At 40.5% G+C, this 22,867-nt stretch overlaps 1 protein-coding gene across 2 annotated transcripts in view; it reads left to right on the forward strand.

Annotated features, from left to right (window-relative positions):
• LOC137886825 (gamma-aminobutyric acid receptor subunit alpha-3-like) overlaps positions 1 to 19,366 on the forward strand; it is an 82,246-nt gene extending 62,880 nt beyond the window's left edge. Inside the window, exons 6-11 of one of the 2 annotated variants that reach the window (XM_068729473.1) lie at positions 2,730 to 2,812; positions 3,300 to 3,443; positions 5,570 to 5,722; positions 8,183 to 8,388; positions 14,196 to 14,234; positions 14,378 to 19,366. In XM_068729473.1, the coding sequence (XP_068585574.1) occupies positions 2,730 to 2,812; positions 3,300 to 3,443; positions 5,570 to 5,722; positions 8,183 to 8,388; positions 14,196 to 14,234; positions 14,378 to 14,698 (946 nt within the window). In that variant the 3' untranslated portion in view covers positions 14,699 to 19,366. The remainder of the gene's footprint in view (positions 1 to 2,729; positions 2,813 to 3,299; positions 3,444 to 5,569; positions 5,723 to 8,182; positions 8,389 to 14,195; positions 14,235 to 14,377) is intronic. The other variant, XM_068729474.1, reaches the window with a different exon arrangement.
• The last annotated feature ends 3,501 nt before the right edge of the window (positions 19,367 to 22,867 follow it).

The following is a 22,867-nucleotide window of genomic DNA, read 5'->3' on the forward strand; positions in this document are numbered from 1 at the left end:
ATTACCATGGCTCCTTGTGTTGATTTACACCCCGCCCAAGACAACTGCTTAAATCCATTTAATCAGCACGTCTGCAGCATCTCAACTGACAAATTCTGTGAGGGCCTCCGCTCTGCAGGGTTGCGTCATTATTCTTGCATTGAAGGAGCCGGTATTGTCTGCCAGTGCTGCTGCAGTCTTGATTTTGTGTGAGAGCATTTATCACTCACTCTCCTTTCACTTCAAACTGGTTACTAAAGCAATCATGTTCCCCTTATAGAGAATATTAATTTATGAAATGTGTAAAATGTACTCATCAAAAGGCAGTGGTGTATATTTTTGGTTTAAGCTTTTTTTGCCAGAATTTGTCTATTGTTAAATCCCCAAATTGGACTAAACAGCTCATGAACCACCAGAAACAAATATAAATGTAAATCAGTTGGTGCAATACTGCCTTAAAGCAGAGACTTAATATACATTGCTGAATTTAGAACATATGTTCTATAGAAAACTAAATATACAGTTTGTACTTTATATTCTACCGTCAATCTTGCTTTGTAATCATGTTAGTAACGCGGCTCTGATGATGCAATCGTGACTAAAATATCGAAACTCTTGGATGGACGCCATTCATGTCCCCCTGAGGATGAATAGTAATTTACTGATCCCATTACATTTCATCTAGCGTCCCTATTAGGTCAGAATTTTTTATGACCAAATGCCTATATAAAACTTAATTCCCATCAGTCTCAGTTGTACTGTGTGTTTAGAGCTAATTAGCTAATGTTAGCATGCTAACATGCTAAACTAAGATGGTGAACATGGATAACATTATACCTGGTAAACAGTGCCATTATGAGCATGTTAGCATGCTGCTGTGAGCATCTAACTCAAAGCACTCGCGTGTCTAAGTGAAGCCTCACAAGCCGCTAGCATTGGCTGTAGACCTAGTCGTGTTCCCTTTATGCTTCATAGGAGGTTTTGTAATTGCACAAAGACAGCCTGCTTTGTTGTATTTGATCAAAGTAATTTCATTTTGTTATCCATTTCTTTTATTTATTTTGTCTTGGTTTATATAAAAAACATCAGTACAGCTGAGAGGAATTTCATCATTTAGTTGCTGTATGATATGCAGCGGTGCGTTGCTCCAGTTTGATTTATGCTGTATTGCGTCAATTTGGGTAGTTACTGAGCCACTCAGTAATGAGGTAGCACCATAGAGCAGCCAAGAGGGTGTAAAAAAGGTCACGGGGTTGTTGCGAGTGCAACACAAAGAGCTAATTGGAAACAGTAAGTTTGTCTGAAGAAGTGGTCCGTGGCGTTACTAGCTTTAATACTTGGGCTGCAATAAACTTGAGGCATTAAACTGTTTACAATGGTGAGTATACATTATTTTTTTCATCATGTTCTTCATAGAGTGTACAAGTTTACATGTTACATGTCAAATCTGAACACGTTACCAGGGCCTAGAATACATACAGTACAATAATTTATGCAAGCATGGAACTGTAGAAGTGATCAGCTACATTCACTATGACTTACATGTTTTACAAATGAGAATTACACATATAAAAACTACATTTACTTAATCAGATAAGTAATGCACTATAAACTTTGTAATCGAGTTAGAAAACCACAGTTTGTGGTGGTCCATTTATGAGTACTATGAGTCCACTGCAGGACGGCTTTGTGGGTTGCTGTTTGGTTTGAACTCGGCAAATGTAATCCCCATGTTGATTAAACATGTGTGAGTGAGATAATATGCACCGTTTCTCTATTTACTTCCCAGAGTGCGTTGTGTGGCTCGGCCATCTGACAAAATTAAATAAACTCTGGAGCTCTCTGGAGATTCTTTTCTTTGTTGTCAGTCAGCTGAGCTCTCATCACCACTGGTGTCTACGGGAGGGAGGAGAGAGAGCCATGTCTGTTCCTCCTCCAGCTTTTACAACACACCAAATATATATATTATATATTAGTCTATATTTATATTATATTCATATTCAATGCTATATTGATGTACTATACTATATATTACGTTATATATACTATATTACTACACGCCATCTTATATTGTTGTATATTTCATATCCCATACAATATTATACTGTAGTATGATACTATATGTAAATTTGTTATTGTATTAATACACACAAAAAAATATCTTTACATAACCATATATACATTATTCTGGTGTAGGCTGTTATACTAGATGGTATCATACAGACTATATTACATTATCTACATTTTGTGGTTACAAATCTAACTAACTACACTATGCCACTTCAGTGCAGTACTGTACTATTAGTTCATATACAACACTGATTGTGAGTACTGTTTACTGCTTGCCTTGTAATCTGGAGTTTAATTGCTCTTGTATAGTTTCTGTTTTTACTTTTGTTATTCAATTGAATATACAGTTATTACTATTACTGTATATATTTATTTATTTTTAAATTTTCTCTATCTGTACTTATTTCTGTCCTTGTGCTGCTGCAGCAGCAGCTTCTTTTGAGGATGAATAAAAGCTCATCTTATCTTATCCTTAAAATATAACCAACAATGTGGAGTTCTCTGGTATTAAATCCGTTACTGTGACATGTAAAACACAAGAGATACCTTGATTTTCTTCTTTAGGGGCCCCCCAGAAAATTGGTCTATGGAAATGCAGTTTTGTTTCTGGTGACATACGTCATGATGCATTTGTAACAATGCTGCAGCCTGACCGGTGGAGTATTGTCTCTCCCCCTCAGGTTGACCATTCATGCCGAGTGCCCCATGCACCTGGAGGATTTCCCGATGGATGCACACGCCTGTCCTCTGAAATTCGGAAGTTGTAAGTCAGTCCAGTTGGTCACAACAAAACAGACTTTAATAGGATAGAGAATACCACTGCAGGGGTGAAAAAGGGAGAAAAAAAAAGAAACCGTGGTGATTGTTCTCTACAGGCGCCTTTCCTTTCCTGGAAAAACTTCAGAGGACTCAAACTGCACTCACCACTAGGAATATGAGGCTGTGGGATACTTTCATGAGAAGTGGTTCTTTTAGCAACATAGCAAAAATACTCAACCACTGGCTAGAAGTGAAAGTATCCTTCAAACCAATTCTTACCCAAGAGTCTACAGCCATGCTGGTGACTCTGTGAGGCTGTACTTGTACTACTGATATTTAGCAGGTAGTGTTTACCATGCTCACCATCTTAGTGTAGCGTGTTAACATGCTACCGTTTGCTAATTAGTAGCACTAAATACGGCTGGGGCTGATGGGAATGTCATTAGTTTTGCAGCTATTTTGTGCCAATTACTGTTCTTTCTGTTGCCCAGATGCTTACACCAATAACGAGGTGATCTACCTGTGGACCCAGGGAGACGAACTGTCTGTTGCTGTCGCAGAGGACGGCTCCAGGCTGAACCAGTATGACTTACTGGGACATGTTATTGGCAAAGAAACCATCAGTTCCAGCACAGGTACACTATATGCCCTCTTCAAGCCACATTTCACGGCAGTCTGACACACCAAGTTCTATTTTGATGGAGGAAACTGCAAGCAGTGAAACAAAAATGAGTGCGTCATGTGATGAAACCCCTTCCTTTAAAATATAAACTCTTATTGCTTTTTCTGCATTATTTATGTAGTAAATGAAATTGCCTTCCCTCTATATAGTTCTATTGACATATACTGGCACTCTTGTTTGTTTTCATAAAGTAACAGTCTGCACTTTTCTCCAGTTTCTGTCATTTTGAATTCAGCTTGCATTATTTGGGTCCGTCGAGAAAATGACTCCGTTTTTCGGGAAACTATTCAGCACATTTACAAAGATAATGTGAGGAGGTGTGCCAGAAGTGAAAGTCTTATTTCCACACCGTTTTGGACTACAGCCCAACATCAACTTCAGTAAGCAAAGAAGTAAAAGGCAAAATCTGCCAGCCCATGCTTTTGATAACATATTAATGTGAGAAAGAAATAAGAAAGGTTAAGTCACCACATTATTTTTAATAGATTTTAATTGAACAGGCAAACAACAATACAACATTTTCAACATCAACCTCCAGCGCTAGGGAACAGTGCATGAGGACTTGATAAAGTGCTAAAGTACTCATTACTGCAAAACTATAGAAAGGTTGCTTCAGTGGGGCGGTTGGTAATTACCGACAGATTGCAACTGAGTAACACTGGCTTTCCATTTTGAGAGATTTAACCTCTGCAGCGAAACAGTTTGGTCATGCTGCGTTCAAGAGGTGAGCTATTGAGTCCCAGAGACATTGTGGTTAGAGTCTAAACCATCATGGATCCGCTTTGTTGGATGGCTATCAGCCAGTTCTCCTTGGGAAGCAAAAAGGATGTTGAAAGTTGTAGAGATAACAGCACTTTCTTTGAGCCCATTTTAATAGTGCTGTTTTGTAGTTTAACCTTAAGTCAAGAAAACTGCAGAGGACCAACTAGTCTGGCTACTAATACAAAAATACAAGGTGGACTCAACATGATTGCTTTCATAAACTGCTCCAGCTTGTAGATGTGGAAAAAAAGTAATTTCTTTAAACTTTAAACCTAATGGACTACAGCGAGCCAAGGGAACGGGAGGATTTGAGCCAGTTCGGCTCTGGTTAGAGTCTGCTCAGAAAAGACACCGCAGGGAACAATGTGTTTTTTTCTCATATCTTTGCAACACAGATTACAGACATGGCAGTGAGAGCTGGTGCTTAGGGGAACATTTGCTGCCGTCAGTGGCAAAAATCGGAGCTGTAGGAAATGTTCAATATCAAGGGTTAGAATGGCGCAGGAGATGATCTTCGCATCTACAGCAAAGAGGAAATGTGGGAAAATGTACATACTGTATGTATTAAAAGCAGTACTCCACTGAAAAGCTAAGAACATTGTACACTGCTTCAGCAGAACACAATGAAGGATTCAGAGGCATCTTTACAGCTTAAGATTGTTGGTGGAGTATTCCCTTTAAAAGGCTGAATAATCAGAATTGGAGTGGGGTGGGGGATTGTTGCTCAACATGAATGAATATGTGTAACAACATATTTGGGCAACAATATTTTATATAAGCTTATTTTTCAGACAACCCGTATCCTTTTTCTATTAACATTTGCCCCTCATCTCAAGCTTTTCCCTGACATGCCATCGTCCTCAGTTTTCTAGTATGCGAACAGTGCTGCTTTTCCACGACCTCCACCTCCTATCACAGAAAGGACAAGTGGACCGTCAAATCTGAACCAAAAACATTAAAATCAGCGCCGTCGTCTGTCATTTCATTCCTTTCCAAATTCCACCTGTTATGCCCGTCTGTTCGGGTTCCTAGTTCAAACTGAAGCGAGGTCGGTCACGTGACTTTTTTTATACAAAGTGTACATCACAAGTTCTTGGAATCCTCTGAAGCAGCATTTTCTATATCATTTCTATGGTTTACTGGCTCTTCTTTGAGGCTGAAGACAATCCTACGAGCTACTTAGATGATTCCAACTTTAATAAATTGTACCTTGAATATTTCAGCTTATGTGTCTCCCAACTGGGCATAGCTGTATTAATAATTATGACCCTGTGTGTCTCTCTCCATCTCTTTCTATGTTTCTCTCCTCTCCCTCAGGAGAATATGTAGTGATGACAACATATTTCCACTTGAAAAGGAAAATTGGCTATTTTGTGATTCAAACCTACCTCCCGTGCATCATGACTGTCATACTGTCTCAGGTCTCCTTCTGGCTAAACAGAGAATCGGTTCCTGCTCGCACTGTATTTGGTGAGTGCCATCTTGTGTTGATGATACAACTAAAACATGCACTTAATGATTGATTGGACAGGTTAGATCATTCGGTGGCGCTTTTTTTAAATAATGGAGTAATAGAAAACAAAAAGAGCTGCATTCGTTCATATCATCAGATGATTCAGCAAACTACAAAACTATCGGAGGGCTTGAAAAATAAAAAAAGGTTCCCCTTGAAAAGTTCTAATTAATGTAACAAGCTGGGCGCATTTAGGTGCACATGGACGTGAAGGAGTGTTTTTTAGTTTTAGATTATTTCCAAATCTGTTGTCACAGTATTGACTTTCTCCAGCCTCTGTAACTGCTGACTTAATCAAAAGATGAGTTGAAGCAAAGTTTGAAAGTATCAAGTGAGGTAGGTGATAGACGGTGTGTGCTGCGTCTCTTGAAGAGGACGTTGGGCTGCTTTGTCAACTATATCCAAGGCAGCCTGGAGCGTTACTATTCACTGAGCTCTTTGTAATATAAAAAGAACCAGACATCAGTTTTTAAAAACAGACAGACCCCACCAAAGTTACCATGGACCACATGTTTGCAGCAGTAAAACAAAATAAGGTTCCAAGGAAATGGCACAGGATCAGATCGTCACCACTTAGAAAACAGCGTCAGTGCTAATAAAGAGGACAAACAAACATTTAACCAAATGTTCCTACGACTATCTTATACTGTGCAAATAATATGCTAATATGTTATTTAAAAACTAGTGAGCTGCATATGTGACACGTCTCTTTGTGCTATGATTAATATATTCAATCTGTCCATGCAGCACCAGTCATGATGAGAACATTGTGTCTGCTTAGATCGCCCTATGCTCAAAGATGAGATGTAATTTGCCTTTTATTCTTTCAATTGTTGTTGTTGTACTGCATTCTCTATGGAAGTGCCCCCCCTTAACCTGTGCTTGTTGAATAATCAGCATTTTGATTGAGAAGTGAAGCACACGTGAGCATGAAGTAGCACTCGCTGTACAATGCAGATGTTGAATAGGATGCAGAGCGAGGGGGCCATCTTCATCACGTTAGCAAGGAAATAGAAGCATATTACAGCTGCCTACCTATCCCCATGTGTTTTTCTGAGTAACCACAGGTCCTTCAGTGCTCCACACACATGCCTCCACAAACATTTTTCCTTGAACCTTGAAAATAACTCCGGTCGCACAAGGAGTCGTTTTCTCAGTGGAACGATTGAAACGTTATCCATTAGGGACGCGGCTCCCTGTGGTGTTCACGTCTGTTTTTCTTGCTCACACAGTCGCATTGATCGGCTCAAATAAGGGTCTGTTCTTAGCTGTTGTATCATCCAGTTATCAAGTTTCAGAGATTCAATGTCTTTTACCCTCATTTATCTTATCATCAACATATCCAACAGCAACTTTATCAGCAACCTTTCTTTAACGCTGTCCTTATAAAAGGCTTCTCAAAAAAAGTTGGAAAAGTCAAAGACATGCAAAATGCAGTAGCAGACAATAAATCAATCTCTGTCCTTGAAGAAAGTGAGTAGTAGTTACCCATCAATCTTTTTGTCACGAATTTTAATTTCTCACCCATGACTCACTGAAATTGGTTGACCTCCCTGTTCTGCCACACAGTATTCATTTTTAGAGCCTACTGTGCATCTATTTTTCCATCAGATGAGATAGGCTGGAACAGATGAAGTGATTGCTTTTACGTGGTTGGATGGGCGACCGTCGTCCGACCCACATTTCATCCCCCGCAGCACTGAATGTAAAGGCCAGGATGTGAAATGATGTGTAGATGGGAGTCCGTTTTCACTTTCACTTGTGTTGTTCATCGTAGCCAACCTTTGCACATAGTCGTGCACTTGAGATGGCCGTCACTAAATATACGCAGGACAATAGCATGTCTGTCTTGGTTTGTGTATAAGGTAAAGGAAATTTAGCATTTTTCCAACTTGGGTCTTATTGACATGGATTTAAATGGATTTATTTTCATCTTTTTTTGTTTATTATTGACATGTGGCTTTCAAAGGGCATCTATTGATGTCAGAAAACGCATGCATCACACTGGTTTGAACTAAAGAGAACAGAAGCTAGTTCCTTTTATTTTGACCCAGCGTACTTAAAATGTACATTTGTTGAATTTTTGTGGCGGCATTTATCTCTACTTCCTGATTTCACACAGTAGATTATGTAAACTTGAAGCTCTGGAGTTCAATGGACCACCTTTTAATTCATGTATATATTTTGCTTGTTTTTACCTTTTAAAGCCATTTAGATGATTTAGCTAAAATAGACAATTCATCCCTGTCCAAAGTTTGTCTTAAATGGACTTCCTGGTTTCCAAAATATCTGGAAAAAAAAGAGAAAGGTTGAAAGAACCCTCTGAAAGATTTGACCCAGGTGGGAAAAAAAACGTTTTTTTTAAGTGTTTGTGCAAAGAAAGGATCCATTTGCTGATGTTTTCATTTTATCCTCAGGGGTCACCACTGTCCTAACCATGACCACCCTGAGCATCAGTGCTAGAAACTCCCTCCCTAAGGTGGCCTATGCCACTGCCATGGACTGGTTCATGGCTGTGTGCTATGCCTTTGTCTTCTCTGCCTTGATTGAGTTTGCCACAGTCAACTACTTCACCAAACGCAGCTGGGCATGGGATGGGAAAAAAGAGGGCATGGAGATAAGGGTGAGTGATTCTTATTTATATATACTTTTCCTTTCCTTTTTTTTTTTTTAAATAATAGATATGACACGGCCACACTTTCGCGCTGAACCAACATTAATAATCACAAATTTTTTAGTCATCCGAAAAAAAACAAACGCAACAGTTTTTCCAGAGAGGAGTTTACGATCGCCATTTTCCTGCAGATGATCGCAATTGTTCTCCGTCTTTTGATTGGTTAACCTTGTTAAAAATGCTCCAACTTGCTGAGTAAGTCCTCATTTACTCCACGAGGAGCGACGAGAGCAAATTGCACTTTGGAAACATTGATAGAAAGTTCCCTCCTTAAAGCAGCCCAGAGTACTCTATAAAGAGAGCTTTTATTTATTCATTAACAGCCAAATGGAACAGGGACAGTGGGGCGGAACTGTGGGAGCAGAAACAGAAGTAAACTCCCAAAGACGCTGGCCCTGATTTACGATGGCAGCATATGTCTCATCCTAAAGTCAGCGTAAGCTCCTTTCCCCCCACAAAACATGGCCCCCTTCTAGTCGGAGCGTTGCAGATACTCTGATTAAAAAGTGAGTGTGCATTATCTAAAATGAATCACCTGAGGCTGACACTTTTATTCATGAAATCTAATAAATCACAGCTAGTGGATTTTTAATTCGTCAATAGTCTGGGCTGTTTGTGTGTCGTTTATGGGGACGTTGAGTGACGGTGAGGTTTTTTTGTTCAATTTAAGGGCGGGATTTGCAGGCGCCCAAAAAAGATGCTGTACTCTGAAGCTATGACGAAGTCACATGAATAAAACCTTCTAAGTCCAATGTGATAACCTCAGTGCTTGAGCATTATTTCTATGATGTTTTATAAGTGATCACATCAAATTAAACATATTAGAGGCATTAGATAGTATCAAAGCAGGCACGGAGAAGCAGCAAGCTAAATTGAAGCACTTGGTCCTGTGCTGAATGTGTGAATTTCTCCATAGCTTAAAGCTTCAAAGAGGCTCATTTGCTCCAGTAATGAAAAGGAACAAATAAATGTGTTCCTTATTTTAGTATGGACCGCGTGATTGACAGAATCAGGTGTTGGCAGCCCTGTGGTTTGATTGACAGTGCTGCGAAGTAAACTATAAAACATGTTTTTTTCCTGTCAAAAATATTTTTTAAAGGTCAGTTACGTTAGAAAGATCTTCCCATTGTGTTAAGAATTGCATAAAATGTTTAACTTGTGTACAATTTGTTGAACCAATGGGGTTTACAAAGTCACACTGATTACTAAAGAGCAAGAGAGCAACACCAACATCTATAATGTTAGAAACTGAAGAGCAAGAAAATATATGACTTCATTACTTTGCTTTATATTAAATTCATTTTTCTACCTTTTTTTTTTAAAACCAGATAAAATGTCTCATTGAGCGTTAAACCACTTTTTAGGAGAAACCAGGCCATGATGGCACCACAAAAACAGTGTTAAAAGGAAAAACTAATTATAATGGATTTATTCCTAAGGCATTTCATACTCTAAATGGATCGGCACATATGAACAGTGGCAATATACAAAAGAAGTAAAACTACATTACAATGACGGCCTTCTGGGTTTGGTGTTATGCTTGGGAATAACATAAAAATCAAATTAAAACCATTATGAAATATGTCCTATCTGGTAAACAGTGACTTGGTAAAAGCTGCTGGAATACTTGTAACAGCCACAGACACGCATTTCTTCTACTGCGGCAGACATTGCCACGAATCTATTTTCTGCTACTAATGTACAAACTGTTTGACACAATCAGTACAGCCTCTCTAGTGTTTTTTATAGCTTGACATTTGGTCCTCTGAGTGATTGGCAGAAATACGTATTGCTGCTATGGAACTTTTCAGTCGGTGAGGATAATTTGCAGAGTTACATTGCAGCAGAGTGGAGGGTTTTTATCCTTTCTTTTTTTTCCTTTTGATGCCTCGTCTTAATGGCAACAGCCTGGGCTGCGTTCTCGGGGGCTGTGCTGAGCATGCAGTTGTCATGATAGATAAAAAAGAATGGGGTCACAGAGGGGGACGTGGCACTCCCATCACACTCCCCGCTAGAACGAGCTACTGGAAAGCAGAGGGATCAAACTACACATGCTTTTTCCCTTTATGACATATTTACAATAAAAAAAGAACCTATAGGAGGAGAACCTATAAGGCTGGAGTGTTTTTTCCTCAGGAGAGTAGTTTTAGCTCAGGATGTCCTTTTGAAAATACTGTCCCCAGTCATCACCCTTAACGGAACCAAACGATGAGTTCACCGCCCTCAGGCTTCCTTCTTATTTTAGGACTGAAATGGTGAGCTACAGAGTCAATGTGCACTAGTTTACATGGCTGGTTATGGAGTTTCTATATGCCATTTTATTTTTTCTTTTGTGGCCCAACGTTCTGTTTGACAAGCCCAAACCCAATTAGCGCTCCCCTCCGCCGGCAGAAGGTGTGCTTGTTACAGAAATTAGCCGGTGGGGAGTTGGGTGGGATTGAAAGCCTCCGTATTCTCGGTGCGCCGTGACACGTGATTGGACTTTACTGTGTTAGATATTGTTTGCTGGTTTCATCAGCAGACGCAGGAAGCACCGGCTCATTGTGCGGTGGGCGTCACTGCTGGAGCGGAGGAGAGATCACGGTTAGACGTGTACAGTACGGCTCACACCTGCGGCACAAACAACCGCAGATTTTTCAATAATAGTAGTTAAAAAATTGGAGGCACAGCCTGTCATTATCGTTCCTGGCAGTCACATTTCAGTGCGACGCTGCCGCTCGTTTTTCTGAACAACAGGGATGTTGCTAGAGCTAAGTTTAAACTTTTATGTAGTTATGAACAGAAATCCAGTGTGCTCAGGTGGAAAAAACAAACAGAAAAAAAACTGAGCTGCCATTTCTGGAGGCCTCTTATTATTGCCTTTTTTGATAAGTTTTCCACACCATTTCGCTTTGAGCTGGAGGTGTTGTTATGCTTGATTATTTGCTCCTTGGCAAGCTTTCTCTGACTGCTAGGAATAACCTTTGTAATAAAACAATATAAGGTGGTCCTATCTGATCACCAATCCTAAACATGAACACTGGATTAAGTAACTTGTAACACACAACCTGCAGTGAGGAGATCAAGCTCAGGCAACTACCAGATTTAAAAAATCTCTGAAATAAACACACACACACGGACACAAACGGAGACATTGCGGCTCCCTAAAAACACAGTTTGCGTCCTCATACACCCGCGTGCTCATATACTGAAGGCTATCAAACATGCCAACACCTCATCTCCAATCTTAGACCGGGACAGACTGTCGCAAGGCTCGGTTACACGCACACATGCACACACTGAGCTCCAAACAGCAGGGCACAGCAAGGCACAATTACCCCCGGGACACCCACACTCATGAAGAAATTCTGATGCAACAATTTGCAGAAGTAACAAAAGACAAGGTCAATAGAAGGCATTGTGTTCGGGGGTGTATTTGTTCCTGCGGCTAGCCAAATGACTTTGAATAGTGTGCAAGAATCTTTGGCCGGAGGTAAATTATGTGCTGCGTCACATTAGATTCATAACGCACACCCACACAGCCCAATTCCACATGTGGCTTCCCCAATAATTAGACCATATAAATTACCGCAGAGGACAGCTCGGCTAAATAGCAACGGAAAATGACTTCGCTCGGCTCGTCTGTCAGGTTTCTGTGCAAAGAGCGTCCCTACAGCCAAGGACTGGAGAGATTAGGGGGCTATGATTAAGGTCATAGAACACGATACAGTAGCCATTCACTTTTCCTGCTGATGTAAGCCCCGGCTGTGATAGAGGAGCCTCGCGGTGGTGTTGAGTGCGGAGGAATCTATAACCTGGGAGAGCGTCTGGTTACCCAGGGGTCATTAGAGCGACACTCTGTCTCTCTCTCTGTACTAATTGACTTCAGATAGACCCCTCCAGGCAGCGTCTCACCATTTCTCTGCTTAATGCAATCAACCGTCTGCGAACTTTGTTAGGTTCTCTGCCAGACTTATTGTGTTTGCAGAGGAGCTCGAAGGATTGTCCTCCTGCTCACTTGAGGAAGAAAAGTTGATCACACTGAACTCTTATCTTCCTCAATCCTGCTGCCTCCGTCACCTCGGACAGACAGTCTGAAGCTCAACATTATCGTGATGTTTACTACTAATATTATTCCACTGCTTGTATAGCATCATAGTGGCCAAGTGGTCTAGCTGAGACACTCAACAAACACACTATAGCTATATACACGTTGTGTAAAGCCATTTTTCTGCCTCCATTTTTCAGGGAGGGTGAATATTGAGGATAAAGACCAAACAAAACATTTGGTGATGAGCTGTGTGGGGAAAGAGATGCAGCGTGAAGGGGGGGAGAGGGGACATTAGTTATGCTAATTTAAGAGATGGAGTCAAAGGAAAGGGAAGGAAAATTAAATGAAGCCGAAAAAGTAGAGCAAAAATTTAAGCTTGGCTCAAAGTGAAAGACAAAATAGGGAGCAATGAAAGTGAAACACTCGGTTACGTGACAAACGGTGCTTTAGTGGCGCTGCAGAGCTTAAAGTGGGGACGAACGGTATGAAGAAAATGACAGAGGTCCAGGCTCACACACCGCATGCCACACAGGAAACTAAAACAGTGATCAATCTCGGTGCCCTACTTGTTCCCTCACATTCACCGTGTGCACTGCATTGTACTTTTTTAGGCTGACAGGATCCTCTGGTGATGCTAGTTTAGCTATCTCAGTGTACCAATTTAGCAAATCAAATTCTGTCTCCCTGTGCGATTTCAATATGAAAGACGGTCTAATGATTTCTCTGCAGCGGTAGGAAGAAAGCAGTTCCTCCAGCCAGCTTTATCACACACAGCCTTTTGTCGTGTTTGTTGTATTGCAAGCCGTTTGTGTGAATGAGAGCAGCCAGGCTTCTTCAGGCAGTTTGTCAGAAAAGTTTTCAGGCACTGTTATTTTGCTTTGTTTCCAATCCTGCTCCGTGCTGCTATTGCTACTGTTAGCAGTATCAGACGCCAGTCCAGCCTAGTTCTGCAGTGATGCAAAATATAGAGTGCTGCAGGGATGACCAACCCGGAAGTTAGCATCGCACTGGATCCCCATTGACAAAATGGGATTTTTCCAATTGGATTTTGGATTATGGCAAAAAATATGCTCTGTGGCAAACACACGTTTATGATAATTGCACGTTTTGCTAAGCAAGATAATCTTCACAAATGAACACCACTTTGATGATTTTTGCAGCGTGAATGCAATCGCCAAACGTAAAAAGCTAACATTAGCTAACAAACTACACTACGGTCATGACTTCCCGTAACCACCACTAAGCTAAAGACGGACATGTTGACGTGATGACATTTTGTAGTCTCATTTAGCGACCGTTTTTTAGGTCGCATAAAAGCTTAAAAATTCATGAGATTGGTATTTCCTGACGTATAACAAAACTTTAAAATCTCTTGACCACAGAACTTATTTCAGTCATCTAACCAAAAACCCATTCAAAAAACCCATTGACTTTGAAGCGAGGGAACTGGAGGTGCAAAAATGCTGACTCATTTCTTGGTTTTAAGGCTCATTCCTGCAGAACTCTATTATTAATATCATTTCCACACTCTTAATATGGTCTGGAATTTTTATCACAACCTTTTTTTCTGCAATCCAGATTTGTATGATGCAGATTTGAATTCACTATATTAATAGTGTAACATGTTCAAAAGTACTTCCAGCTAGATACTGATGAATAGAGTATGTAAGTTGGGTAATTTTAATATAATTGGTAAACTTTTTTTCTTTTCTACTTTTCTTTTCAGGAACCGTTTCAGGCTAACATGGCCAGGATTAACGATATGGTTAGGCTTTTGTTTTGTTCTTGTGTGTGTCGTGTCTCGTGGTGTTGCTTCTATTTCCTCTTTATGAGTTCAAATGGAAGTATTGTTCAGTCTGGTGCTTCGCCCCTGACAACCTTTACCTTTACTGCCTTCTTCCTTTTCAGAGAAGAGAATCTGCGACTTTGTCCAAAAAGGCAAACAACACCTTCAACATTGTTGGAACCACCTACGCCATCAACGTGGCCAAAGACCAAGGTTTAACGACCATTTCCAAGAGTGCCGCTGGAGCGGCGGCCAAACACCAATACCTCCATAAAATGGATGACCCCTACACGGAGGCCAAGAAGTCCTACAACCGTGTCAGCAAAGTGGACAAGATCTCGCGCATCATTTTCCCAGTTCTGTTCTTCATCTTCAACTTAGGCTACTGGGCCACGTATGTCAACAGAAAGCCCGCTATCATGAAGGCAAACAACTTAAACTGAATTTGACCAAATGCTAGGCTTGATCCGGAGGTAGACAGGTTTGCAGGAGGCCAAGTCCATTACATCTTTGTGTGTGTGTGTGTGTGTGCGTGTGTGCGTGCGTGCGTGCGTGTGTTTTTTCTTAAGAGTTTGATATGTTGCACGTCTGTATAGATGGAAGGCAAATTTTAACATTCAATAGATTCACATTAAGTCGTGGAGGGAGCACATTGTCACCGTAGACTGTGTTTGTGTAGGGTTTCTTTTTCTCCCCTCCGCACTTAGCTCTGGCCCCATCCCCTGTTGTGTGTAACCCAAGTGTCCCCTTCACTGTGTCTGGATTGCTTGCCATTCTGTAGAGTAGTCAAACTGTGTTTTCGCTATGTTTTTGACATGTTTGCTGCTTTGCTTATAATAAGTTAGAGCAAGCATGCGTTTGAAGTTTTCATTGTAGCTCATTACCAATGATAAGGTTATTATGACACATCCATCACGTTAACAACATGCATGCACGCAGACACGCAGCGACGCATCAGAAAACGCCAGAAGAGCCATTCGGTCGCTTTACCGTGCTCCATTAGCCGAGGGGCAGCCTGTATAGTTCCATAGGAACGCCATTAATAGTCGTCACTGTCTGGCCTTCAGCTAACGCTGAATCTCAACACAGCCAATGCAGTATCATCTGGAACTGCTACCGCGTTCCGTGGGGCCGCCTGTACATTTTCTAGTCCAGTGGCTCTTATTGTTTTAACTGGCCGAGTACGCTCAATGACAGAGAAGCTATGTGCCTTGGTGAATACACACATGATAAAAAGAAAAAAAAGGCTTTGACACGCTCACATGTGCACAGTGGTCTCTGTGTATATTACATGCAAACATATACTGGTGTCCACAGGCTCTGTGCACTGCAGTATGTGGCTGCTCCCCACTCACCCACTTACCCACCCACCCACGGCCCATGGGCACCGAGTGTTAAATTGCCCATTAGTGTGGAAGGTTAACAGACCTCTGCCTGTGAAAAGACGAAGCAAAGAGATTAAAAGGATCCAGCATAGTCTAGAACAATTATCATGTGCATTTATGTTTTGGCTCGTGGTGCGGCGTCTCCATGAGCCAAGCAGTCATAACAAACTACCACCATTACCTCAGACTGAAGTCGAATTCTGAATCGTTTATTATACGTTTTTCCATGGAGATGCAAATAACATTAGCCGTTTTATACATTAAATCATACCAGACACCCTCTCTTCTTTTAGTCTATTGTGGGCAGGCACCCGGGTGCCTTTATTTCTTGGTTTTCTCTGCATCAGTGTTTTTTGCTCCATTTTGATTTTTTTCTGCTTCGTCATAAAGCACGATTTTGATTCATGTTGTACTTTTGCCCTTTTATACTCGATTGTGTAAAGTATATTGGTGTCGATTTGATTGTCTACATATGCTGTACTGTTTTTGTGTTTTGAAGTAGACAACCAAGGCCAATATGTCACAGTCATGCAGTATTTCTAATCAACATTTCGGAGACACTATCATCCCTGGAGACTATTATACTGCGAAACAAAAATAATGAAGTACAAATAATAAACTAAGTGTAATTGTTGTGACCACACTGAAGAGTAAACTACTAATCAAATTGATTTCTAATTTTTTCTAAATTGTAAATTAAATGCGTCTCCAGCTGTGGCTACTGTCTCCAACTTCGGTTTTCTGTTTGTTAAGTTCTGTATTTGGTACGTGTTTACACAGATGTTTTATGATTCTAAAGCAATTTCTGTTGCTTTTTTTTTTTGCCGGATGCACTTTTGCATTGTCTTAATTAAAGACCCTTCGATGACCACTAGCTACATCCAGTGGATTCAAACTGTACCTTCAGCGGTACAGCAAGCATAGGAGAATGAGTGAACTGTGTTGTGGCCTCTTTTAAAAAGGTGTGTTAATAACACAAACCATGTACAATGTATCAGTCATAGGTTAATGCATGACAATCTGTACACGTGTATGTCTGCAACCTCCAATAATGGTGTTTGTCACACTGAAATAGGGCTTAGTATCAGTGTTTCTGTGATTCATCCCAGTTAGTCATCATTTACATACTCGTAACCTCAGCAACATCTGCATAAACACTTAAAACTCCAATTATTTGTGCATATTAATGCGATGCTAATAATTTACAGCTGGCACAGTGTTCTGAAAGTGTTTTTACCCTCATTTGGTAGCACAGAGGTTTTGTCAGTTCAACCCATCTCAGTTACGAACATCGAAATACAAAGTGAGGAAAAGGGAAGTCAGCTATCATACGAGTGTGGAGATGCATGACCACACGCAATTCTTCATTTAGTTCCCACCTTGGAAAAACGCATTAAGGCCACATTTCAAAGTAGTAACTGCAGGTTCAGCTTGGACGTAACAAAATGAAGGATAATGGTTCCGTTTTGTTTTGCATTAATCTACAAAAACTGAATAGATCAGATATTTATCTCTTCAATTCATAATGGTTAAATGTTGTTAGGGTGGTATAAGTCTCATCTTCACTCTTGCAGTGATTTTAAATATTTAACATTGTAGTTAATTAAACAATGTAGAGGATCTTTGAACCCTTATCTCTAATCAAAACGCATCTCAAAAGTCTTCATCCCACATGCGTAGAGGACATATTGTTCACCATCTACAGACAACACATATGGAAAAGCATGAATGTTTCCTGGTAAACCATTTTCATATTTAAACAACACACACACAGACACGACTGACATGATAAATGACGACACTATAAACTCTTGATGAGATTTGTGAGGCGCTCATAACATTTTAAATGTCCCAATAAATCCCATTAAATCCATAATGACAAACCAGGTGAACGTGTCCCCATTTAATAGCATTTTTTTTAATACTTAAACAATCAGACATCATGCAGCTGACATGGTATTGCTTTTAATGACTACTGTGAGGTGCCAGGTCTTTGTTTGAGACTCAAACAAATGGATTCCTGTCTCAAACAAACCGATACGCATCTGCTGAGGATGTTTGAAGCTGGCTGGCAGCTGCTAATTCCGGTTCTGATGACAGAGCGCTGTGTTTATATATAATTATCTGAGTAATGTGATCAAGGTACTGTAAGCAGTTATGAGAAGAAGCAGCCGCCGAGTATTTCATCTGCCTTTGTGAGCCTCAAAGACAGCCATCCTGAGTGACAGTCTTCTCATTCCTAAATATCACCATGCAGCCAGATGACGTGATCATTATGCCGAATAATGTGGGAACCAAAGATACACTCACATGGCAATTTCATGTGTGTTAGAACTGTTCAGCAGTGTAAAGGAATAAAATTGAATTACAGCCACATTGTGATTTTTGTGGGCAACTCATGGAAACTACATTATATTCTTGACAGGATAGCAATGTGCCACATAAAAACGACCAAAATCCTGCTCCATCTTCACACTGAGAAATAATCATGAATGGTTTACCAGGAGATCTGTTCAGAGTTTGGTCCATTTCCTGTGTGTCGTTTTCCTTGAATGTAATCTATACTTTATCTTATCATTCTACCTTATATACTGAAGCAGAGGCTTCAGACAATCAGTTTGACAAATGCACATTGTGTGTGTCTTTGGGCAGCAGAAAAAGGGGGAAAAAACACTTTCAGAGCCACAAAACCACAAACTCTGGCCTCTGCAGCAGAATCTCTGTGATCCAAACTGCTCAGACTGATAACTGAAGGGCCATAGCAAAACAAAACATGGAGTTCTAAAGTAAGAGATGACTCATTGACATTAAAAGAAAGACATTGATAAAACAAGTACTTCAAAGAGTATGCATGTACAACTAGCATTATAAGTCAAGAGCTTGTGGTGTTTCAGGAATTATTTTTACCATCCATCATATCTGAGGGGTTTTGATAGATGGGCCTCGACTGTATTGTTGCCATTTAGGTTTGGTTGTGATTTTGTTACTCGTGTGATAAATCCTTTCCTCACAGGGCCAGAGTGAACTTCAGCAGAAACATGTCATCCTATAAGATACAGTATATTACTATATGAATCTATCTATTCAATGCAGTATTAAATATTACGTTTTATACGACATAACCTCTACATTGATGCAAATCTCGCCATGGGTAGAAAGCCGTAGACAAATAGATTAAACAACTTATTATAAACTAAATGGCAACAATTCTAATTGCTCAGAATAGTGTTACCAAGTTGTGAATTTGTAGATATTGTGAAATCAATTCCAACAGTTCTTGTGAATATTGATATGTCACGTCATTTATTTTTACATCTGATAGGTACCGCTGTCCTACGTTGAGCTCTGTAACACTACGTGTTATGGTATTTTAAAAAGACGTACAGTAGAGATAATACTCATCAAGCTACTTACAAGATCCGTACCTTGTGTGCACTTTTCAAAACCTAACTGTGAATTAGCAGCTGTCTGCAAGCAGAGTTGTACACACTGTGTTCTCTCTCCAGCGATTTCACTGCATGTCCCTACGCATCGAGAGATCAAAGACTTCCTCCACAAAGACAGCTCCAGGATCATAGTGGACTTTGTGTTTTTGTCGGGAAGTTGCTCTCTATATGCTCAGTGACTTGGACTCTGTATGTTGCCCTCTCTCGTTCATGTTCTTACTGTATGACATGTAGCAAATGGAAATGGGGGATTAAAAAGGACGTTGTATTTTGTCTTGGAGTTGTAAGGCCCTTCTTGGTGAACGCGGTGGACTCGCCCGATGCTCATTTGAAAAGTGTTTTGGATCCGATTCTTTGTGTCATTGTTTGTGGGGTTTACACTGCGATTTGTTAAAAATCAAACAGTGCAGTGTGAGGATATCCTACAGGGAAGAAAACATGTTGCGCATATTCAAATCAAAGCACAGCCAATTAAAATGTATCTTGATATTTCTGTGAAGTTAAGCAACATGCAACTCATAATATATATTTGACTGTTATACATTACACACAAAACAGGCACAACGAATAGCATCAGATGTACGCATTTTCAGAAGCTCACCATATAACTAATGTTGTGCCTCTGCATTACAGTTACTAAAATGTGATTCCTGCCCATAATTCATTGAGTTTTCCTATAAAAACTGCTGGTAGGAACACAATAAAAAGCTGGAATGCCAAGTAATAAATAAACATGTTTTAAGGCTGCACTGGTGAACGTTTGGCCAGAAGGTGCTGCAACAATTGACCCATTTGACTTCATATATTATTTAGCACTATAAAGTAAAAACTGTAAATCCTTAAAGCTCTTCTCCACGGGAAAAATGCCCAACAAGCTTTGCTTTTTATATGCATCAAGAATATTAGCATTTAAACCTGAGATTTACAAACTGTGATGGAATAGACAAAGATATAATATAGTCCTAAATCTACTTAAGTCTGTACAGAGCGATGAACAAAGCAGAGGGTTTTCAGCGTACCGAGTATTTCCAATAAATAAAGGCTGTGCAGCCGCGTACAGACTCTGAAGGTTACTGTTGCTGTCTGGCTCCGGTCCAGCCCTCGCTGCCCTGTAGGTGCCTTCAACTAACTGCACAGGAACGCCATTATGTTTAAAGCTGAAGCACCTCATTTTTCTCAGCACGCCGGGGAAAACGAGCTCTCTGAAGCCCCCCCTCCCCCACGGACATAGAAGGTTGTCTGCTTGCTTATGCTTGCTATGATAAATCAAACGATCCATTACGCATCAAGTGGCTGTTGTTCATACCAGCTCAGTGACTGGCGCTTAGTGTTGCGTGAGTGGCACCACTGTTTTCGCTCATCTGCTGATCTCAAAACACAGAAAGAATAGACGCATTTGAGCACAATAATACTTCAGACCTGCACACGTTCATTTTAATAAAGGCGATGGCCGAAACTCTACTCGGAGAATAGCTCTATTTGCATAACATGCAGGACAGAGAGAGAAATCTTCAATACAAATCTTTGAATTATTGTGCCATTGGTATAGCAGATGGTAATTTAAGCATATTCATAACCAGAAACACATTACTGGGAGTAAATAATAACAAACTAAATAATGAAAGTTGTAGCAAAATATAGTCTGCGTAAAATTAAATAACTGGGCAAAACAATCAGGTAGGTATAATGACCAGAAATGATAAAACATGTTGCTTGACAAAACCAACAACCTGACGTCACACCTGCTCTCACTTCCACAAAAATGAAAAGTTAAGAGTTATATCATGCATAACAAAAGTATAGTGCATTTGTGTATAATTTGCACAAAATGAACAAACTGATGACCTCAGTTATTATGGGAAGCCAATAAACATGCAACGCTAAAAATGCAAATAGGGCTAATGTGCTTCCTCTCTGTGACGTGAAGTCAGCATTGTGAAGGAAAGGAATTGGAAACCAGGATGAGAAGGAAGTTATCTGATCTCCACTGACTTGTGAGGGCGATGAGGGGCAATCTCCTCAGACATAAAATATAATTCCCCCTGTCCACCTTTGTTAACCACCGTCCTAAAAAGTATCCACCTTTTTACTACTGAGGTTTTATGTGAGGGCGCTGCCGACAAACTGTTTCCATCCTTTTTGTCTGGGAAGTGCTGTTCTTCACAGTGAATAAAGATGAAGAGCTTTCACGTGTCTGTTGGTGTGTCCGAGTGTTTGGTGAAATACATGACAGGTTTCAGTTAATCAAAGACATTACAGAGAACACTGCAGCCCAAAGACATCCAGAGTAATTGTCTGGTCGACTGAAAGCCACTCGGGGGAGTCTTCAATCTTACAGACATGCAGGTCTGCACGGGGTGGTGGGGGGGTGACACCATTACGCTGCAGACGGCTGGGGGGCACATGATGTAGTTCAAAAGGTGCAGAAACAATCTTAACATTTCAGTCGGGCCGACTCGCGATGTAACAGATTTATATGAATGCAGACCGCCCAAGGTTGGTGTTTTGCCCCGGCCTTGTCATTTCCTAACGCAAGAACGCACCAAAGATCAGCACTTGGTGTCACACGGCAGAAATAACAGAGTGACAAGAATACCCTCCACCCCACCACAATCATATTAGGCAACCTGACGCCAGATTATGTGAAATTCACTAAGTGAGGACACCGACCGCCATGTTGGCCGTCACCCAACAAAGCACCTCCAAACACTGCAGAGAATAAACTATGAAATAGACCGAGATGGAAAACTCTTTACCCAGCAATCCAGCTAAATACGCAGCAACAGGCAAGATGCCATCTGTGCAGCAAATTATTTTGAACTCAAGCATATTAAAACTCACCAAAAAAATGCACGGCTTTGAAGCAGACTATCTCTACTTATAATGTGATGCAGTGCTGTTAAGCAGCAGATGACCTTAAGTATGTGGATATGAATTTAAGTTGGCAAGAAGTGCAGCTGAGTGTAGCAGCGGCATTAGGAGAAGAAGAAGAAAAAAGAAGTTAAGCACTTAATTGTGACCCATTACTTTGAGCTGCAATATTTATCTAATGCCGAGCTGAATATGAAGTCGGTGGAGAAAATGTTAATGTGTGTCACAAAAGAGTTTTCTGTAAAGCCAATATTGTGAGGGAATGTTGTGTGCGCAAGACAACGGTCACATTTACATCCTGAAAGCCAAAAGGCTCACAATATTATCCTCTGATAGACTCTTGAGTCCCCCAAAACAACAACAACAAATAATATTTATTCTGGAAAAGCAATTCAGTTCATAATATTTTTGACATTTGAGTCACGTTGGGGTCAAACAGCCTTTGAGAACTCATAACTCCCCAATATTTAGTATACAAACAGCATGAAAGCACTACAAAGCACCGGCCACATAACACCAAAATAGAAAGCCACTACTAGAACTTCACTCACAATAAATAAAACCAATGCAAACACTCCACACGGATAGCAGCACTATAGCAACAAAATTAGAAGTTAGCAGATGCCAAGAAAGTGTCCACAAGCAGCACTGTGATAGGAAGAGCAAACAACCAAACACACACTGGCTGCAGCCTCGGCCGACATTTTGCCAAGCACATAAACAGCCTGAGCGGGGCAAGGACAAGACTCACCACGTAAGCTTCACTAGCACGAGCACCAAATACTGAGCATACCTTGCTTGTTGAGGTGACGGAGTTGTCCTCTGTGTCTTTGCAAGTGTGAAGAAGACTGAAGAAAGTCCCCAACGGCCCAAACTGAAGTTTGTGTTTGAGGCCAAAAGTTGACAGATG

The sequence above is a fragment of the Cebidichthys violaceus genome, unplaced genomic scaffold (genome assembly GCF_023349555.1).
Source record: "Cebidichthys violaceus isolate CVI_PGR_0920_01 unplaced genomic scaffold, fCebVio1.0.p SCAF_46, whole genome shotgun sequence".
Classification (NCBI taxonomy): Eukaryota; Metazoa; Chordata; class Actinopteri; order Perciformes; family Stichaeidae; genus Cebidichthys; species Cebidichthys violaceus.